We start from the raw sequence: 17,893 nt of genomic DNA on the forward strand, positions 1-17,893 counted from the left end.
AGAAAATTCAATTTTTTTTTTTATTCTTTTGAAAAAAAAAAAAAAAAAGGTTGAAACGAATAGTTAAGTTCCTGATAAATTAAGGATTTTATTTTTTTAATAAAAAAAATACATACTCAAGCTTTAATGTGATTATTGAACAATTAACCCCGTCAACAACTTCTAAAAGGGGTTCGTGTGACTAGAGATACATATCGAAGTAGATGCTATGAGCATCACTTAAAGCGTTTCAAGGGGGTCAATACCTCTCTGGATGAAATGTAAAAGTGCTATCCTAGATACGTATACTTTTTTAATGAATGCTACAGGGAGCCTTTATAAGGCCGTGGAGGTCACTATTATAGCCTGTTTTGAGTTCTCAATGATTGTGTATAAAGTTATGATTCTTCCCTATAATGTCAACTTTCATCCTTTTACAGTCCGAGATCATAAGAAAAGTAGATAAATAAACGTAAGTAATGAAGAGTAGTCATCATTTAATAATGGTGTGCTCCTGACGTTTCGGTGTGCTCCTGACGCCGAAACGTCAGGAGCATGCCTTGGGTAAGCAAAAGGACATTCTGAAAGCAGGGGAAACCTACGAAATAAATGAAGGCTGGATATCAAAATCTCCCTTTTTCCCGAGGTGACAAAAAGCGAGATTTTGAGGGGCTATTGTGGGGCCTGTTATTTAAAAAGATATAGGAATCCTCAAAAGTGGGCTCAGGGCCCAACGGCCCAATCCGAGGACGCTTAGTTATCCGAGGATAGTGTAAAAAATTATTATTAAAGGGATAATATAGGAGAAAGGGGTGGATATTGTATACAACGGCATAACGCACGTCCGAGGACACCAAAGTCCGAGGTGAATGTAACTTTCATTTTATTCAGGAGACTCTGCAAAGTTGTATCTGAACTGGAAAGGGAGTATAAACCTAAGGAGGAGTCGAGGAAGGTAGCAAATATCTTCCAAGGCCATCACCTCCACATTAAATACTTTCCAGCTAACCCTTTGGCCGCATTAATGAGGAGGTGATACCTGAACAGTAACTAAGCAGCTTTATGGCCACTGAGCAAAGGTTCCGGTAGGTGCTGGATGAGACAGAAAGGAGTTTCCAAGATGAGAACTACACGTGTACGATGGAAATGGAGGATAGAACGAAGTATATAACATAGAAACGGAGGATACTAAAAGAAGAAAAAAGGGAGGAAGGAAAAGAAAGAACAGAGATTCCATGCATAAGAGAGGCTCACTGAAACCTAGCCAAGGAGAATTTTTCTCATACAATCAGCCTAACATATCCCTTGTTACTCATCGAATATAACATTTCCTATCAAACAATACTAGTTCTTGTACCCATGCTCTAAAAATTTATTGTTTGGGCTTGTTAGGCTGAAAACCCATTCATAATCTGGGTCCAATCCAAGTTGAGTCCCTACATGTATTATTTAACAAATATTGTTTTTAATATAATTACTGAGGTTACACATTATTTGCTTAAATAAAGATAATCTTTGTGGTCGTGTGAAAGAAATTATACAAATAACAACTCTCCATGCTCAAATGGAAAAATTTGCACAAAATTTAGCTCTAAATATATTTGAAGTTATGCTTTCCAACTCATTACATGACAAATTATAATATCATTTATATGTATTATTAAAACAAGTCAAACCCTCTAATAAAACAAAAAAATTTGACTAAAATTATATATGAATGGAAAAAGAATTTATTTGGAAACTACTTTTTCTAAAACATTTTTTTTAAGAATATTAAGTATTTTTAAGGCACACGGTGAAGGGGAGAAGATTTTTTAAAGAAACTTATAGTGATATATATTCAAAAAATCCTAATTCTTAAATTCACAGCACAAACTTTAAACATCTTTTAAGTCAAACTCATTTTCCAACGTTATTTCAATAAGAAAAAAACTTGGGTTTTTTTAGAAAATAACTACAAAACCCAAACAATATTATTAGTTAGGCAACGTTTCAAACATATTGCATTTCTAACAATTCGACTTCAGAGGAGTCGATTTTACTGTTCATATCGCCTATTTTTTGGGCAACGTAGATAGAGAAATCGAGTCTTTTATACTCATTTTTTATACATAGAAATCGACTTCAGAGAAGCGGGTTTCAATACATAGAAAACGACTCCAGTGGAGTCATTTTCTATGTATTGAAACCGACTTCTCTGAAGTCGATTTCATGTGTAGAAATTCAAAGAATCGGACCTTCAAATCTTCAAAGAATCGGACCTTCAAATCTTCAAATCGGACCTTACAAGTTGAGTCCCTACATGTATTATTTAACAAATATTGTTTTTAATATAATTACTGAGGTTACACATTATTTGCTTAAATAAAGATAATCTTTGTGGTCGTGTGAAAGAAATTATACAAATAACAACTCTCCATGCTCAAATGGAAAAATTTGCACAAAATTTAGCTCTAAATATATTTGAAGTTATGCTTTCCAACTCATTACATGACAAATTATAATATCATTTATATGTATTATTAAAACAAGTCAAACCCTCTAATAAAACAAAAAATTTTGGCTAAAATTATATATGAATGGAAAAAGAATTTATTTGGAAACTACTTTTTCTAAAACATTTTTTTTAAGAATATTAAGTATTTTTAAGGCACACGGTGAAGGGGAGAAGATTTTTTAAAGAAACTTATAGTGATATATATTCAAAAAATCCTAATTCTTAAATTCACAGCACAAACTTTAAACATCTTTTAAGTCAAACTCATTTTCCAACGTTATTTCAATAAGAAAAAAACTTGGGTTTTTTTAGAAAATAACTACAAAACCCAAACAATATTATTAGTTAGGCAACGTTTCAAACATATTGCATTTCTAACAATTCGACTTCAGAGGAGTCGATTTTACTGTTCATATCGCCTATTTTTTGGGCAACGTAGATAGAGAAATCGAGTCTTTTATACTCATTTTTTATACATAGAAATCGACTTCAGAGAAGCGGGTTTCAATACATAGAAAACGACTCCAGTGGAGTCATTTTCTATGTATTGAAACCGACTTCTCTGAAGTCGATTTCATGTGTAGAAATTCAAAGAATCGGACCTTCAAATCTTCAAAGAATCGGACCTTCAAATCTTCAAATCGGACCTTCAAATCTTCAAATCGGACCTTGAAAACGACGTCACAACCTTCAAACGGACCCGAGCGTGTTGGTCAGAATCGGCGCCTGGATTCGTCGCGCCTCGCCGTCGGTGTTGCTGGGTTCGTCGTCGCGCCTGGGTTCGTCGGCACCTGGGTTCATCGGCGCGGCGCCTGCTTGCTCGTCGGTTGCTCGTCAGTGTTGCTGGTCGATGGTTCGTTTGCTTCTTTTATGTTGACAACTGAAGCTTAGCTGCGTGGAGTAAGTTTTAGGGCAAATCGACTTCAGTGGAGTCGCTTTCTATGTATAAAAAATGAGTATAGAGGACTCGATTTCTTTATCTACGTGGCACAAAAATAGGCGATATGAACAGTAAAATCGACTCCTCTGAAGTCGAATTGTTAAAAATGCAATGTGTTTAAAACGTTGCCTAACTAATAATATTGTTTGGGTTTTGTAGTTATTTTATAAAAAAACCCAAAAAACTTTGTTGCCAAACCCAATTTTTTTAAGACCAAAGGAAACAAAACAAAATAAAACCCAGGTTTTCTGCTATCAAAAAAAAAAAAAAAAACCAGGTTTTCACATAACCCAGTAAACGACTTTATTGTTGCATTCAGAGAGCCGTTTGTTTGCCATTCTAGGAAGAGGAAGACAATGTCAACAGTGGGTTTCATTTGAATTTTTATTTTTAGTTTTTTCAGTAAGAGATGTCGAAGCTATTTACTAGGATTGTTGGGTACATTAAAAATCGGTCTCTGATGGGGATAGACAAAGCGGGCAACCAATACTTCGTCAGAACAGAAAAGATTGATGGTATCAGTAAGTGGGTTTCAAGTCTCAATCTCAATCCTTCAGTCGCTTTTTTCATTATTATGGGATTTGGGTTTTTGTTATTCACTCTGTGTGTGCACTTTTGTATCATGGGTTTTGCTCCAATTGCATTAATTACTAGTGGACTGGACTCTACTGTGCTGTATACTTGTATTTGTCAATTGGGTTGTCTTTGTTTTCCATAAATTGAATAAATTTCTTGAGGTGTGATCTTATTGTGATCCATCAGTTTATCTTTGAAGTTGCCAATTTGGTGTTTGACAAAATGCAGGGAAATAGAAAATGTCGATATTTGTAGTTGTAAATTTTACTATAACCCCAGACCTAAGAAAGTCAATTCCGTTATGATAATGAATATTGTACAAGTGTTTTTGCTGAGATGATTTAGGTCTTTTTTTCTTTGTGTATGCAATGCAAATATTAAAATCTTACATTCTGGAGGTGAAATGAAGTCAAGGTTTTATATTGTGAGTGTGTGATACTCTGATTAGCTCAAAAGATACGTAGCTGTAGTGATAATTCAATTGCGTTTTATTATTATACCATTAAATTCACCTTGCTATGTGCAAATCTTATTCTGTTAATTTATTGATATGCTAGTGAAAGAGAAAAGATGGGTGGTATTCAAGGGAGAGAAGGAACCAACTTCCATTCCAGGTAATTGGTTTTAGGCAAGCTCTACTTCCTTTAAGTTCCAAATTCTTGGTCACTGTGTGCTTAGTTATTATCACTATCAGGTATTGTCTTTGTTTGATCAGTTAAACTAGAACAACTGCTCACAATTTATAATTGAATAGATAAAAAACTTATGTATGTTTTAATTGGAAATTAGGTGCAAGAAAAGCTTACATTTGTTTGTTTAATTAATGGTTGTTTACCCTTTGCTTGCTGTAGTTGAATGGATATGTTGGCTGAATGGGCAGCGCAAAAGTGCTCCAACTGCTGAGGTAATTTAGAAACTACTCTTTGTCTTGAAGTCGACAAGACCAATGACATGTCTGTAAGATTTCAGTTCCTAATGTAATGTGATGTACAAATATATTGGTTACCTTTTTTTATTTTTAAGGAAAAAAACAAAAATGGGGAAACATTTTCTTAAATAGCTTGCTCTGAAGAGTACACCTAGAGAGTGACTTTGTGTGTGTGTGTGTGTGTGTCTCTCTCTCTCTCTCTCTCTCTCTCACACTCACACACACACACACACACACACACACAAATTATCTGGAAAAAGCAGCCTACTGATGACTGCTAATTTTGACTAGCTTGAATTTCCAGCTACTGACATGTTTTCTTTTCAAAATTTTGCTTGCAAGTTGACTGAAATTATTCCCTAAAATGCATTCATTTATTTCTTTCCTTTTCTTTCTTTGGTGCCTCTTGAGAGATTAATGTTTAGATGAAATTGATGATCCTGGAAAAAGTAATTGAACTTACTCTCCCCTCAATAAATGTTATGTTAGATCCTATTGCCTTGGCTATAAAACCCAAAGAATGCGTTCATGGACCCTAGAAATTTGGCTTGGAGAAAAAAGAAGAGTGCTTAGTAATTACCATAGAGTTCTATACCCAATTTCTGGTCCATCTAAAAAGTTCCAGTGACAATAATTTGTGACTTGGATGTCCTTGGTGTGTTAGACTTAGACACCTTTTCTAGTTGCTTAAAGAGAGTTTTTTTTAAGTAATGTTACAGTGTATTTGACAGTTCTGTTCATCCCCTCTTCAGGAAATGATGGAACTGGAAGCTAGGCGTGAACAAGTTAGACTGAATGTTGCTCGTATGGGTTACTTCTAATATCAGTTGACTGTTCTGTTTTGTTGCTTCTGCTACTTTCTAGCAAACGATCTCCTTAATGTTTTTGTGATCATTTATCTGATGGTTAATAAAAAAAGCCTTGATATTTTAATTTCCATATGATTGACGTTTAATAGAGTAAGCTTTTTGCCAAAATTGTCTTGGATTTGCAATTTTCCTGAAAGTATCACTCAAATTTTAGAACAGGGCATGAAAATCTTGAAATTGGCTATCATGAAAAAATGCCTTTGAAATTCTGGTTAGTGGCAAAAAACTGAAATTCTAATTATAGTGTCAATTACAAAACTATGCTAGAAACCCTTTTTTTCCTTGTTACTCATTGATTGATTAGAAGATTTTGAAAACTGAAAGCATCTACTTTTTCTTATTATTTTATGAACATATTGGGTAATTTTCTTGCTTTCTAATGCTATAGATAAAAGATGGAACAAATTCATTAGGATAAATTTTTTATAGTTAATTGAATATTGGTCCTATTTTTATATAGTATAAGAAATGATTGCTTCATAGATATTAAAACCAACAACATTAAATTGTTTTGAATCTATGATAATGGTGCCATAAGCTTCAAATGTGGGAGAAATCTTAGAACTGGACTGTATTTTTAGTAGGAGTGTACAATACGTAGAAGGCGCTAATATAATGAAAACCCAACTATACCCTGCGACCACCCCCTTTTTTTCGTTTAATGTGTTTCTGCTCTCTCCTAACATCATATCCTTTACAATGACAATATTATTGTGAAAGGTTTAGTGAAGAAGTGCTATCAAGATCTTTTAAGTTGGACTGCTATATTATCATTTTTTTAGCATTATACATAGACCTTAACCGGCATTCTTTTTATTTCACAAAGTTCTCAAGAAAGAAGAGGAGGAAAAGAGAGCCAAAGCAGGGGCTACACGCAAAACCATCAGCACTGGTTAGCTATTTACAAAAATATTTTTTTGATAATTCTACTAAAATATTTATCAATAACTGATAATTATACCACATATATATAGGTCAAGTTGGAGGTCCAGACTTGAAAAGTTTCATTCAGCAATTTCCAACTGCATCAGAAGGTATTGTAATCTTCACAAAACTCTTGCATTAAGTGAAGACTTTCAGTAAACAGCATCAAGGACCTCATACACATCATTGTGTTAAAATGACCCAGAACAACGCTTCAATGTAATATCAACTCATCAGCTTTGTTATTAAAACATTCTGTAATGGTGATCTGGTCAAAGTCATACACATATTCTGAAATATAGATAATTGTTGTCACGATGGACTCCCAAGTGAACTTGCATGCAATTTCGTACGCAATTCCACATGCATGTTTCCTACTTCACCACTCAAAATAATGTTGTAATTGTGTCCTGATGCATGTATGTGGGCATTTTTTTATATTGTTATTCAGAAATAGGACATGCCAGATAACGCCTTCAGCCTATAGGTCTGGCCCATTGGTATGTTGTGCACTTTGTATTCTTTGCCAGATAGCGTGTCAAATCTTACAAGTCCATTTTACCTGTGTAATTAAGTCAGCTGAAGAAACTAGTGTCATACAGAACCGCGTTGTTGTGTTAACTTCCTTGTCAACTTTCTTATATAATAAAATGGTGTGGTTTGCGATTTAAAAAATAAAATAAAAAATTGCAGTTATCACTTTGTCTTTTTCTAGCAAATGTGATCGTTATTGATATCAATAAAAGTAGAATGTTAATTTCAGAAGAAAAGATAACAGAGTAATGGACTCTTTTTCAGAGCTCAAAAATCAGTAATCTGATGGGACCAGATTATTAGGGAAGATACTTATCAAAAAAATAAAAAACCAATTTATTAGGGAAGATAAGTAAGGTGTTTCCCCCAACCCATACTGCTGTAAAAAGTAGCCAAAAATATGAAGCATCAGCCAAAACCTTAAACCATACATACCAATGAACCAAACTGATTCAAAGAGTAAAATGTCCTTAAAAAACGTTGAATTGTATAAGTTGCAGTCATAAAGGACCCAGTGGTAGGATTTTGTTACTATGATCTGTATCATCTATGCAAGTTAAGCTTCTATCAGAGCTTGGGACTTCCATTTATTAGTGTTATTGGTTCTCTAGAGCATAAAAATGACTTTCTTATTTCTGAAGGTATAAAATCTCTCTCAAACTGATTTTTTTTTTTATTTTTTTTATTTATTAGTTTTTATATAATTATACTATTTTTAAGTATAAAATCTCTCTCAAACTGATTTTTTTTTTTTTTTTTATTTATTTATTAGTTTTTATATAATTATACTATTTTTATGATTTTTTTTTCTTCTCAATTAAACTTATGGTTTGGTGCTTACAATGTTCCAATTATATTCCTTGTTTTCAAAGGTGACAAAGTTGAGGAAGCATCTGATGCAATGGATGGCATGAGGTGGGTGTGCCCATATTTTTGTTTATACTATACTAGGATAAAATAACAAAAAGCTGCCCTGGTCAAGCATTATAGCAATTATGTAATGCCCCCAGTTGGCTTAGTATTGTACTTCCCATGTCTCTTAACTCATTTTCTTCCTAATTTATGGTTGCATAAGTGGTTTACCCCCTAATTTTCTTTTAACACTAATTTTTCTCACTTGGTCTGCCTCAAAACTCATACTTCCTTTTTATTTTCTTACAGTATAATTTTTTCAGATAATGTTTCAAAGCAAATATAGAAGAAATAGAATCTTATTTTTGAATATTCTATGCTCAGCATATAACAATATAAGCTCTATTTGTGCAACCTATTACCTATATCTCATATCTTATGTTTCAATTACAGTAACTCTAAAGAGAGGGCAGCAGAGAAGGAAGAACCAGAACCAAAGTAAGTTCACTAGTCTTAGTTCCTGATGTGTGCATGCATGGTGCAGCCAAGACCTTAGAGACATGAATTAACAATGAGACAAAAATCTTGTTGATGCTCTTGTTGTGTCCATCAAAAGCAATCGCATGAAATTTAGAACTTAATGCTACATCTTTAACTACAACGATTTCACTAGCCATGTTACCTATCACCCAAAAAAAAAAAAACATAGAAAAGATAAGGAAAAAGGGAGTTTCATTGGCCATGTTTTTTATGCAACAAGTTTCCAATGATAGATGTTTCTACATTGTTGATTTGTTTCCAGGTCGTCAGAGCCAATAGGATCTGGGCAGTCGTTTAGACCAGGTACATGGCAACCACCAACTTGAACGATGGCAATGGTTGAAAGGGACTCACCAACACCAATCCTCATGGTCTAAGCAATAATACCTTGTTTTTCATTCCAATTTCAATGACCTTGTTCAACTCACTTCACTAACATGTAACCCAGCATTGTTTCATGGAGAATCTGTCATGGAGCACAGCATAATCACATTCTTTAATCTCATTGGTTAAATGAAACAGTTTTGTTCAGACTTTTGTTGATTAGAACTTATTTGTGTATGTGAAACTATATTTCAAAATTTTCCTCAATAATATACGAATAAGTTCATTCTTTTTCCAATGTGAAACTACGGTCGCGGGATTCTTTCTTCGTAAGTGTTAGGGCCTATTTATTTAAGTTTATAAGCTGGTTTATAAATAAGTCAGCTATCCAGGGAGAAGTACTCTCATAGTTGGCGGGATTCATACACTTGTGAGGTCCAAATGCCCGATGCATATTCCTCCGACACAAACAATTCCTCTCATAATCGAATTTTAAAAAAGAAAAAGGATTTCCAATTTTTTATTGTCTATTATGTAGAAACCAAGATTTTTTTTTTTTAATATTGATTGGTAAAAATCTAATATGTGATGGCTTAGATAACAATAAAAAAATACTGTCAGCTATATATATATGTATATATATATGTTAGTATGTATGTATGTATGTATGTACATACGTACGTATGTAATCCGGTTAATTTATACTCTTAGAACACACATTAATCATTCATTTTTTTTAACATTTTATGGAAAATTGAAAAAGCTGTTAAAAAAATTATTAACTTTTTCATAAAAAGTTTTCTAAAATGGTTTACTAATGTATACTCTAAAGGTATTCATTAGTAAAACTCATATATATATATATATATAACAAAAACTTACTAAAGTATGATCTAAAAGTTTTCATTAGCTTTACAATTTTTTTTTTTTGGTCTTGAATCATTAACTTTATAACAAAAATTTTCTCACAAAAAAATAACAAAAAGTTATTATAATATGATAACAATACACACACATATAACAAACCTTTTGTATTTCTTAATTATTAAATTATATAAAATTATATTATAGTTATACTATACACACACATATTCACAAAAATATAATAATAATAACACACACAACTAGTACCGAATACACACTCACACACCTATAATATAAATTTATAATAAAGAAAAGACATTCACAAACATTTACTCTTTACTCTTAGAGTTGAAGATGGAGAGAGAGAGAGAGAGAGATGTAATATGTGATATGTGTTGTTGTTTAGTTTTAGGATGGACTGATATGTGTTGTTGTTTGGTTTTGGGATGGTCTAATATGTGATTAGGGTATGCAAGATTTAATCTTTCAATCAACTGCACAAGAGGAAATTCACTTTTTAATAAGATCAATTAAAATCTGTCGCTAATAATTTCTAGTTCTATAATCAAAACAAATTCAAGAGAAAAGGAGCATATTTTAACTCTTTGAACATTCAGCTAAAAATAAAAATAAAAATTGACTCTGAAACATTACCGCGAACGATAATTTACTCGCACGTAGTTAACATAAGAACAAAAGGACATGGTACAATGAAAAGGCTAGGGCATTCAATTTCACGCCTAAATGATCTCTTTAGAATTCTCTAGCACCACCTAGGTTCGATCCAGCCACAATGCAACTTTTCCCTTGAGCTATAGAGTGGAGCAAAAAAAGTGGGAGAGAAGATTTGGACTCGGTATTGCAATCATTTTTCCGTGCCTAGAAATGCTTGTAAAGAATCAATGTTCCACTTAGTTTTTGAGTGATTTTTTTCTGAGCCTAAATCCAAGAGAGGAAAGACACTGTGGAATTCCTGCATAAAGCAGTGAATATTTGATTTTGTTGGGGAATTTGTATTCATTTGGTAAATTTGTTTGATGCCTGTAATTGAGGGTTTTTCTTATGAATTTAGAATGCCTGGGTAGATTTTTATTCACATAAACTATACTGTTTTTCTTTTGTTTGTATTCTTCTAGCTTAGCACTCTTTAATTTTATTCTAGATTCTATTAGTAAACCGCCTTTTTTTTCCTGAACATCCTGTTTATTGTCCTATCTAGCATCAAGTATATTAATGGAGAGAAACAGGTTTATGTGATTTCCTGGATAAAAATATTATCCTTCTATGAATCATGTTCACTCCATTTTTAAGGGGATTTATTATTTTGCCTCTTGCTAATATCAAATTCAGTATTTGTTCAAAGTTGTTGTTTCTACAGTTTTTTGATAAAGTCATATTTGACCTTTTGGAGAATTGCAGACAGGCTGCCATACTCTAATCTATAAGGATTCTATTGGAATCTGCCACATCTAATTGTGACAACTTCCGAGTTACCGTTGATGATGTTGAAAAGATTATTGATTGGGAGAATACATCTCCAAAGCAAGTTGAAATTCCCTTCAAGCCTGCTCGTGTTCTCTTGCAGGTTCATAGAATGATTTTCGTGATTGTGTTAGCTTGAAGTATTTACTTTAGTCCACTTTTTAAGGGTTGTGTTGTGTTTACCAGGACTTTACTGGAGTACCGGCAGTGGTTGACCTTGCTTGCATGCAGGATGCCATGAAGAAGCTTGGTGCGGATCCTAACAAGATCAATCCACTGGTTTATGAATCCCCATTTTTTTCCATATAAATTTTATTGCATAGTTGGATACCGATTAGTTTTACCTACAACGTTCTGAGTCCATCTATGTGTCAATTTTAGTCTTTAATCCAATATCAGATGGAATAAAATTCCTGTAATGGAAGTGTTTAGCTTTCAGATGAATGTAGCTGTTGTTCTTGATCAATGGTAATTCTCGTTTTTATTCTCAGTTCTAAATGATGATATTTAAAACTGCCTCCGATGTTGATGATTTTATGGCTTGTGTCCTTGACGTTACATTACAATGAAAATTAATATGATTGTTGATGGTGGATGAAAATGCATTGTATAATTCTAGTACATTTAAATAATTTTTTTTATGCATTATGGCTTGTCCATTCAAATGACTCGTGGGGATTTCACTTTAACATAATATATTTGCATCCAGGTTCCAGTAGACCTTGTTGTTGATCATTCTGTTCAAGTTGATGTGGGTAGATCCGAAAATGCAGTACAGGCTAATATGGAACATGAGTTTCAGAGGAATAAGGAGAGATTTGGTTTTCTTAAGTGGTGATCATCTGCTTTCCATAACATGCTTGTCGATCCTCCTGGTTCAGGAATTGTTCACAAGGTAAGGAATTTGACATTGTATATTCACATAAAAAATCCTACTTTTACTGCTTGGCAAGTGTTCAGTGTTTTGCTATTACTGATAGGCTCAAGGCGCTAGGTTACAACTTTCATGAAATATGCACCCTATTCTTTGAGTGCAAAACTTGTGGTGCACCACCATTGCTTGCCTTTGAGCTGTTGTCGATAGGCCTTGCTTGCTTTAAATGAGTCACTTTGTTAATTGAAAATGACATATTTGGAACTATGTTTTTCTGATCAATCGTAGGTTAATCTGGAATACCTTGGAAGGGTTGTTTTTAATACTAATGGCACCCTCTACCCTGATAGTGTGGTGGGTACCGATTCCCACACAACTATGATTGATGGGTTGGGAGTTGCAGGCTGGGGAGTTGGAGGAATAGAAGCTGAGGCAACAATGCTTGGGCAGGTAAAGTGCCCTGAGTTTGGAAAGGAGTTTCTTTTAACTTGAATCAAAAGTGTTGTTCAATCTAATAAATCTACTGGGACATTTGCATTGGTGAAGAAGATTAATCTGTTCACTATACTTGTAAAAAAAACCCTCATTTAGGTTTATCTGTTAAAATACACAACCTTCTCCCATGGTCACAACTGTCTTTGAATTAGCACACACCAACAGGCATTTGCTACCACTCTTTGGACACGTGCATAAGTCATAATTGACTTTGTGTCTTCCTTCAACTTTGTATATTGCAAATTTGACAGCCAATGAGCATGGTGTTGCCTGGTGTTGTTGGATTCAAGTTGTCCGGAAAACTGCATAACGGTGTTACCGCAACTGACTTAGTTTTAACTGTGACCCAAATGTTGAGGAAGCATGGTGTTGTTGGCAAGTTTGTTGAGTTTTATGGTAAGCTAATAATTTTGGAGATGTGAAAGATAGAAATTTCAGTTGTTAGTCTCCATATCTGAAGGAATTAAAATTTCCAGTCAAACTCGTTTTATTCTGTATATAGCTCTAACTCATTTTCATATGCATACAGGTGAGGGTATGGGTGAATTATCACTGGCTGATGGGGCCACTATTGCTAACATGTCTCCCGAATTATGGGGCAACCATGGGCTTTTTCCCTGTAGATCATGTGACATTGCAATACCTTAAATTAACTGGAAGAAGTGATGAGACAGTGAGATCTTCCTCCTCCTCCACCTGATTTGAGTGATGTTGTGTTAAAGATATTGGTGCTTAAGTGAAGTTATATCATGTGGTCTGACCGTTATTTTGCTTATATAGTTGTCAATGATAGAAACATATTTGCGTGCAAACAAAATGTTTGTTGACTATAATGAGGTATGGTCTCCCATTTCTAGTCATCTTCATTAATAGATATTAAATTTAAGATAGAAGTCTTAGATCCAAGGTTAACGTGACAATTTTTGGTGATCCAAGTTATAAAGAGTACACATCCTGTCTGCAATTGGACTTGTCTTGGTGTAATATGTCTTGAAAAACAAAATTAAATATTCATTTTAATTCTAATATGTCTTGACGAACAAAATTAAAATATTCAAGACATATTAGAATTAAAATTTAGGAAACAATAAACAAAAATTGAAACCTATATAAACAATAAACAATTTTTGGTGATCCAAGTTATAAAGAGTACACATCTTGTCATCTTCATTAATAGATATTAAATTTAAGATAGAAGTCTTAGAGCCAAGTTATAAAGAGCACACATCTTGTCTGCAATTGGACTTGGCAGATGTTGAACCCTGTGTTTCAGGACCAAAGTGGTATGCCTTATGTCACCTTCCCCGCACCACCACCCCCCACCCCCCCGGTGCTTCCTCCTCTCACATTTATGGTGGACCCTGCTATAAATTTAATAAACGGACCCCACCATGAATGTGAGAGGAGAGAACACTATTTTCTGTGCTCCAGGAGTATCTAAAAATTACTCCCCTCGAAAAAGTTCACACTCTCTATTTCTTCTTCTCTCTAAATATTTATTTTTTCACTAAAAATATCTTGTACATATATCACCACTGCATAATAATGCCTGTTCTCGTAACCTGTGACCAATGTTCTTATTGACCTTTTTCTGGCTCTTACATGAATTCTGCCTCTCTTTTACTTTGTTCTATCTCAAGTGTATCTGGGATTTTGCAATTTTGGTGTCTCCCTTGGAGGTCCAGATGCCCGATGCATATTCCTCCGACACAAACAATTCCTCTCATAATCGAATTTTAAAACAAACAATTCCTCTCATAATTAAATTTTAAAAAAGAAAAAGGATTTCCAATTTTTTATTGTCTATTATGCAGAAGAGAAGTGTTACGTCCATAATATTTTTATAATAAATCAAAATTAAATTATTTTTTAATATTGATTGGTACTTATAAAAAAATTGTTTTTTAATATTGATTGGTAAAAAACTAATATGTGATGTGCTTGATAACAACCAAAAAATAATGTCAGCTCAACTATTAAGAAAAGTTTTGTGAAAATTATTGTTTAGGTGGCATGTGTGTGTGTGTATATAGTCCGGTTAGTGGGTTCCAATTACTTCAACTGATAAAGTCTCTAGTGGTTGTATAAGATATCTGAGGATCAATCCTCGCCTATACCAAAAATTGATTGGTGTCTTGGTTTAATGATAAAGAGTTATCATCGGAGTGAATACCATAAGTTGAAACTCTCTCTCAAAAAAAAAATATATATATATATATATAAAATTCGGTTAATGTATGTCATTACGGCACGCATTAATCATTCAATTTTTGAAACATTTTATGAAAAATTAAAAAAAAAACTGTTAAAAAAGTTAGTAACTTTTTCATTTTTCCTTAAAATGTTTTTTAAAATGGTTTACTAATGTATGCTCTAAAGACATACGTTAGTAAAACCCATTATATATATATAGAGAGAGAGAGAGAGAGAGAGATTATTTTGAGGTACTATATTAATATATTTTGCATCAATTGTATGACATACTCATAACATAACATATATAACATGTGGGTTTATGGTTTGATCTTCTCTCTCCACCAATAGTGAGACATGGATTAGCAGGTAACTAAAGTATAAGAAAATCTTTAAAATAAACCTTATAACGTAATTAATTGACCCTTCTTGATGTTTTAAATAAAAATATTCGAGTTCAAATTATTTCTCTTTCAACTGTCAAATTATTATAAAAAAAAAAAAAAAAAAAAAAAATAGAACAAGTGTATCCCTCTGTCTGCCCTAGGAGGGCTAGGACACTTGGCATGATGCAACAGATAGCTTGGCAGGCTTACAAGAAGGGAGTTGCAAGTTGCAACCATGGTTTTTAAAATCTGAGAACCAGAGGCAAATCCGAATATTAAAACCATGGTTGCAACTCATGTGTCGAAGGCTTCACGTGTGTTTGCTTGTACATATTTCACAAACAAAGGAAGTGGCCACCGGCCACCAGTCAGTTTGTCAGCAGAAGCTTCCACTTGACACCTATGAAGCAGGACAAAATGCTGTATCATATCTTAGCCAAGAGTACTGTATCAGTGACTTTTGCTGGTGGCCACGTAGCACTTAGTGGCCCTATAAATCTATAATAATAGCTTTATATACGGTTATACACTACAGTGGTGCGCGTGAAAAGCACCTTCAAGTTCAACTTTTTTTTTTTTTTTTGAGAATCGTCCCCAAGTTCAACTATGCGAAGTAGAATGAATAAAATGCATGTCAGTATTGTTCTTTAATCTGTGGTCCCAAATATTTATGTTCCCAATTGAATTAACAGGCTGATTCCCCTCTCTCTCTCTCTCTCTCTTTCTCTCTCTCTCTCTCTCCTGTTTGTTTTAGCTTTCTCAACCCAAAAAGTACTTTTTGAAACCATAAATATAATATATGCGTTTGGTAATATCTAAAAAACAACTTTTAAAAAAAGTTGCGTTTTGAAAATGTAAAAAGAATGCGTGTTCTGAAATTAAAGCTATTGTGCGTTCATAAATCCTATCGTTGGACTCTATGTTCAGTTACCAAATTGTCCTTCACATTTTATTGAAAATCTAATTTTACCCTTTGACAAATCAAAAGATAACACTCACGCCAGATTGTTTATTCCTCTCATCTCTCTGCTCTACCATCTGCCCTCTCTGAAGCTCACTCATGCTATTCTCTCTTCCCTTAGCTCTGCCCTTTCCGTGCTGCTACAAGCCTCTCTATGGTAAAAGTCTCTCTTGCCTTTGTCATCTGTTGAATCTTCTTCCTCTTCTTTAGGGACGGAGGGAGACTTGGACATTGCCCCCCCTAATTTTTTTTTTTTATAATTAATATATACATAGTCACTAATTTTAGCAATTTTGTTCTATAAAATCACACTTTGCCCCCCTTAATATTATCATGATCACTTGCGTTTGTGGTCCATTAATTATTAAAGTGTAAATAATAATAATAATAACCTATATATGACCAAATAGAACTTAATTACGATTTCTTAAATACTGTTTTTTAATTAAATTAAAATATATGGTTGTATCCACTAACAAAATATAAATAGTATTATCTTTTTAAAAGATAATTAAATTCAATATAATTAAATATTTAAATTTAATTAAAGAATAATACATTACACTATTACACCTAATAAATTGTACCTAAGTTTTATTATGTGAAATAAACACGATGGATTTTGTAGCTAACGTACAAGGACAACACCTTCTATTGCTGGCTTCGTTGAATTGGAAAAGATCAAATGACACAAGGAGTAAAAGAGGTATTAATGATATTATGATTTTTGGAATACAATAACAATATAGTATATAAGATGATAGAACTGATTTTTGATTGGAACATCAATTGCCTTATTTTAATCCAGTTGGTTCTAAATTTTTTTTTTTTTCCTAAAAAAATTGCCTTATTTTAATCCAGTTGGTTCTATTTGTTTTTTTCTAAAAAAATTGCCTTAGTTTAATCCAGTTGGTTCTATATAAAAAAGAAAAAGAAAAAAAAAAAGAATCAGAGGGTTTGTCTGTCATATTCCATAATGACATTGACTTTGCACCATGATATCTATTACAATAACATTTTTTTTTCTTTTTCTTCTTTTGGAGAAAGAAACTAGTGAACTTTCATTAACCTGAAAAGGCCAAATCTAACAAATTAAAACAATTATGAGATTGAAAACTATATACTATATAGTAAGATTTGTTCGAGTGCCACATTAAATCATCTTGACCTGCACAAAATTGGAATTACACCTATAGGAACTTAAAAGTTGATGGCCCAAGCCCACTAAGAACAGTAGTGCCTTATTCTTCAAACCAAACCCAAACAATATAATTTTTCTATGTAGAGAGTGGAAAAACAGTTCTAGTGTAATTCTAAGCTAAGTTCACGTCTAAGGCCGAAGAGCCCAAAGTAACAAAGAAAAACAATTCACGTTGTAATTGAGAATAATGCTCTCCTCGGTCAGGTCCGAGGTTTAGTTATTATATATGATTGATACAAGTTCTATACGAGGCAATGCACTGTTCACTTTCTTGTTTGTCTAATTCTTAAAGAATAATGCCCATCCCTTTAATTGGGAGGTTTCCCTCCCTTATATACCCTTCTTCCGTGCATCCTAGCCTTCCGCTTGTATGCCTTAGGGCTTTTCCTAGGACACTTGTCCGATCAAAGTTCTATTGAAGGTGGTAGAAAGGGCTACCAGTTGTGAAACTACTGTTCATGTGTCATTTCCTCA

General features: G+C 33.4%; 1 protein-coding gene and 1 pseudogene across 2 annotated transcripts; both read left to right on the plus strand.

Moving 5' to 3' along the window:
- Positions 1–3,623: 3,623 nt before the first annotated feature.
- Positions 3,624–9,261, plus strand: LOC112000321 (uncharacterized). 2 transcript variants are annotated; one of them, XM_065779852.1, is made up of 9 exons: positions 3,624–3,937; positions 4,550–4,606; positions 4,844–4,896; positions 5,673–5,724; positions 6,616–6,681; positions 6,764–6,823; positions 8,120–8,162; positions 8,553–8,597; positions 8,902–9,261. In XM_065779852.1, the coding sequence occupies exons 1-9, from the start codon at positions 3,826–3,828 to the stop codon at positions 8,963–8,965; spliced, it is 552 nt and encodes a 183-aa protein (XP_065635924.1). In that variant the 5' UTR covers positions 3,624–3,825; the 3' UTR covers positions 8,966–9,261. The 2 variants fall into 2 exon arrangements, with proteins under 2 accessions (XP_065635924.1, XP_065635925.1); XM_065779853.1 differs by having other exon boundaries at positions 3,834–3,941.
- Positions 9,262–10,503: 1,242 nt separating this feature from the next.
- On the plus strand, positions 10,504–13,641 carry LOC112000304 (aconitate hydratase, cytoplasmic-like; annotated as a pseudogene).
- The last annotated feature ends 4,252 nt before the right edge of the window (positions 13,642–17,893 follow it).

This window comes from Quercus suber, unplaced genomic scaffold, assembly GCF_002906115.3.
Source record: "Quercus suber isolate HL8 unplaced genomic scaffold, Cork oak 2.0 scaffold_219, whole genome shotgun sequence".
Taxonomy (NCBI): domain Eukaryota; kingdom Viridiplantae; phylum Streptophyta; class Magnoliopsida; order Fagales; family Fagaceae; genus Quercus; species Quercus suber.

Excerpts from the sequence above, each read along its gene's own strand:
- LOC112000321 (XM_065779852.1), top strand. The coding sequence starts at position 3,826 with ATGTCGAAGCTATTTACTAGGATTGTTGGGTACATTAAAAATCGGTCT. Across the intron at positions 5,725-6,615 it reads AGTTAGACTGAATGTTGCTC|TTCTCAAGAAAGAAGAGGAG; the intron begins GTATGGGTTACT and ends TATTTCACAAAG. Across the intron at positions 6,824-8,119 it reads ATTTCCAACTGCATCAGAAG|GTGACAAAGTTGAGGAAGCA; the intron begins GTATTGTAATCT and ends TTGTTTTCAAAG.